The 2,823-nt window shown below is 41.2% G+C and overlaps 1 protein-coding gene across 1 annotated transcript; it reads left to right on the top strand.

Annotated features, from left to right (window-relative positions):
* Positions 1-275: 275 nt before the first annotated feature.
* On the top strand, positions 276-2,124 carry LOC123967322. The gene is made up of 2 exons (XM_046043385.1): positions 276-869; positions 988-2,124. Exons 1-2 carry the CDS (start codon positions 624-626, stop codon positions 1,612-1,614), a joined length of 873 nt encoding a protein of 290 aa, XP_045899341.1. The 5' UTR covers positions 276-623; the 3' UTR covers positions 1,615-2,124.
* Positions 2,125-2,823: the final 699 nt, after the last annotated feature.

Genomic DNA, 2,823 nt, shown 5'->3' on the forward strand with positions numbered 1-2,823 from the left:
GAAGTCACTTCCTTGCAATACCAAAGCACTGACTGTCAAATTACCGCACCGTCCAACCAATTGGTTCAACACAGTCATCAGGTGTGCAAATTATTTGCTTAATTGTAGACACACCAATCAGGTGTATAAGCACTATAAAAAGCAGCAGGTGAGTTCATCGGTCTTCAAGCACAATGGAAAGAGTCAGAGAACGAGGAGGAGGATGAGGAGGAGGAGGAGGAGGAGGAGGAAGGGGAGGAAGGGGAGGAATCAACAGAGGAAGAGGAAAACAAGAAGGTGCTCAAAGAGAACCGAATCTGACAAATGAGATCTGCGCAACACTGGTTGACCACGTTGTCAACCACGGCCTGACGCTGAGGGAGGCTGGACTGCGAGTACAGCCAAATCTAAGCCGATACACAGTGGCAAGTGTGATAAGAACATATCGACTGGAAAATAGGTATTGTAAAAATATCATCATATCAAAAACATCTGCAGGTTTCAGTAACTGCTTACAGTACTGTATTCTATGCACTATCAGCACTTCTGTTACCTTTTCCTGTGAAATTACTGTACTATTGTTTACTGTTTTTATTTTTCTACATAGGATTGAGGGTCAGGAACGACAAGGGGGAAGGCCTCCTATGTTCACAGAACAGCAAGAGCGGGAGATAGTAAACATGGTTTTGGCCAACAATGCTATAACACTCAATCAGCTCCAAGCTAACATTGTCAATAACCACGGCTGTTTCAACGATATCCATCAGGTCTCAACATCAACACTGGCACGCATCCTAAAAAAAAAACATATTCAAATGAAGCAAATTTATCGAGTGCCTTTCGAGCGCAATTCCGAAAGGGTGAAACGACTGCGGCATGATTATGCAGAGGTATGTATTCACTTTAGCAGTGTGATCTTGCATACTGACTTATAATCTTTTACTGTACTGTAATATGTATACTAGATCTACACTGAACTACACAATTTTGCCTGACACTGTTCTTCAGAGAGTTTTACAAATGGATGGAGAGGAGATCCAGCATGAGTTCATTTACGTAGATGAGGCTGGGTTCAACCTGACGAGAACACGAAGGAGGGGAAGAAACATCATTGGCCACAGGGCTATAGTCAATGTCCCAGGGCAACGTTGGGGTAATATATCACTCTGTGCAGCCATTACACAGAATGGGGTCCTCCACTGCCATGCCCATATGGGCCCTTACAACACAGCACTCATACTTACATTCTTGGACCAATTGCAGAACATAACAGCAGCAAATCAAATCGATCATATGCAATACATTGTTGTCTGGGACATTGTGTCTTTCCACCGCTCTGCTCTGGTTCCTAACTGGTTTCAGCAACATCCACATTTCACCGTCCTATATCTTCCACCATACTCTCCATTCCTCAACCCTATAGAAGAGTTTTTCTCGGCATGGCGGTGGAAGGCATATGATCTCCGTCTCCAGGCTGAGGTACCCCTCATCCAAGCCACGGAGGAGGCCTGTGACCAGATGGAGGTAGCAGCAATGCAAGGATGGATTCGTCATTCAAGACGTTTCTTGACAACATTGCCTGCGATGTTGATGAAATTCTCTGGCCAGATCCAGCTAGGCGAAGAGACAGTCTAGTTTTTGGGTTTTTTTTTTTTTACAGTAAACTTACAGTACAATACGTAAAGTGACATTTTGTTACAGTATTCTGAATCTCCATGTCAACATTTTGGGCGTGTTGAGAAATAAATGAGTTTCTTCAGTCTGCAACATTGGTCTTGTGTAGTGTTTGGTGAATTTACATTATATTTGTGCTTTGTTGATGGTAGCCTACTCTAATCATAGGGAAGTAGAAGTGCTAAAAGTGTTTTAGGTTTATCACAGCAGAGTGTAACTCGTGCAAACAGAGTATAGTAATGTGAAACGTGTGTGTTTCATATGGTAACAAAGTGTGGTTGTCAAACAGAAGAGTATAGTTTTTACAAGAGTGTTTAATTATGCAAAGGATCTGTAGTGTTTTGCTATTTGGGTGTGTGGTTGTGCTAATTGTGTGTAGTGTTTTGAAAACACGGGCCCTGTTTTGAAAATCGTGCTTAAGCAATCCAAAAAAACTGTAAACATATTAAGCATTTCTGTTTAATAATCGGTTTCAGTGTTGCTCTACACTTTACACAGCAAATTTTAGGCCTCAAGAACTTGTGAAAGCTTTTCTCACAGTTCTTTTTGCCTGTTATCTTTACACACTGGATTTATTTTTGCTGGAACAGCTTGTATCTCTGAAGCATTTAATTCATTTGTGAAATCATATAATAATAATAATATAAATGCTTGTATTTATTGACAGTAGTTTGATTTTACATAAAAAACTTTTTTTTGTTAGTTTGTTACTTCACAGTGATTTTTTTTTTTTTTAAAAACACAGAATTTTCTGCTAGTAAGTAAGCGAACAAGGAGTTTTAGTCTAGTCTAGTAGAAGCAGCAGCCGGTAGCTCCCAGAGATGGGGACTCGAGTTTAATACTCGGAGTTGAGTCGCACTTAAGTTGCACAAGCCCCTTCTCATCTCAGGGCGTCCAATACCGATGCTTTCAGAAAAAGTGACAAAGCATAGTTATCTGAGGGTACCTTTAGCGTCTGTGGGAGATGCTCCAGGTGCGTATCTATGAGATGCTCCCAGATGCGTCTGTGTGAGATGCTCTGGTGTGTCTCGTCTTAAATAAATAAAAAGAAATGAGGCTCTCTATATCAGGCATAATGATAAGCACAGTTGTTATTAATTTAGTTCTTTATTATGGCAAATCAGCTAAGAGCTCCCCGCGAGTCCTGGTGCTGACTGACCCTATGATGTC

The sequence above is a fragment of the Micropterus dolomieu genome, unplaced genomic scaffold, assembly GCF_021292245.1.
Source record: "Micropterus dolomieu isolate WLL.071019.BEF.003 ecotype Adirondacks unplaced genomic scaffold, ASM2129224v1 scaffold_265, whole genome shotgun sequence".
Taxonomy (NCBI): Eukaryota; Metazoa; Chordata; class Actinopteri; order Centrarchiformes; family Centrarchidae; genus Micropterus; species Micropterus dolomieu.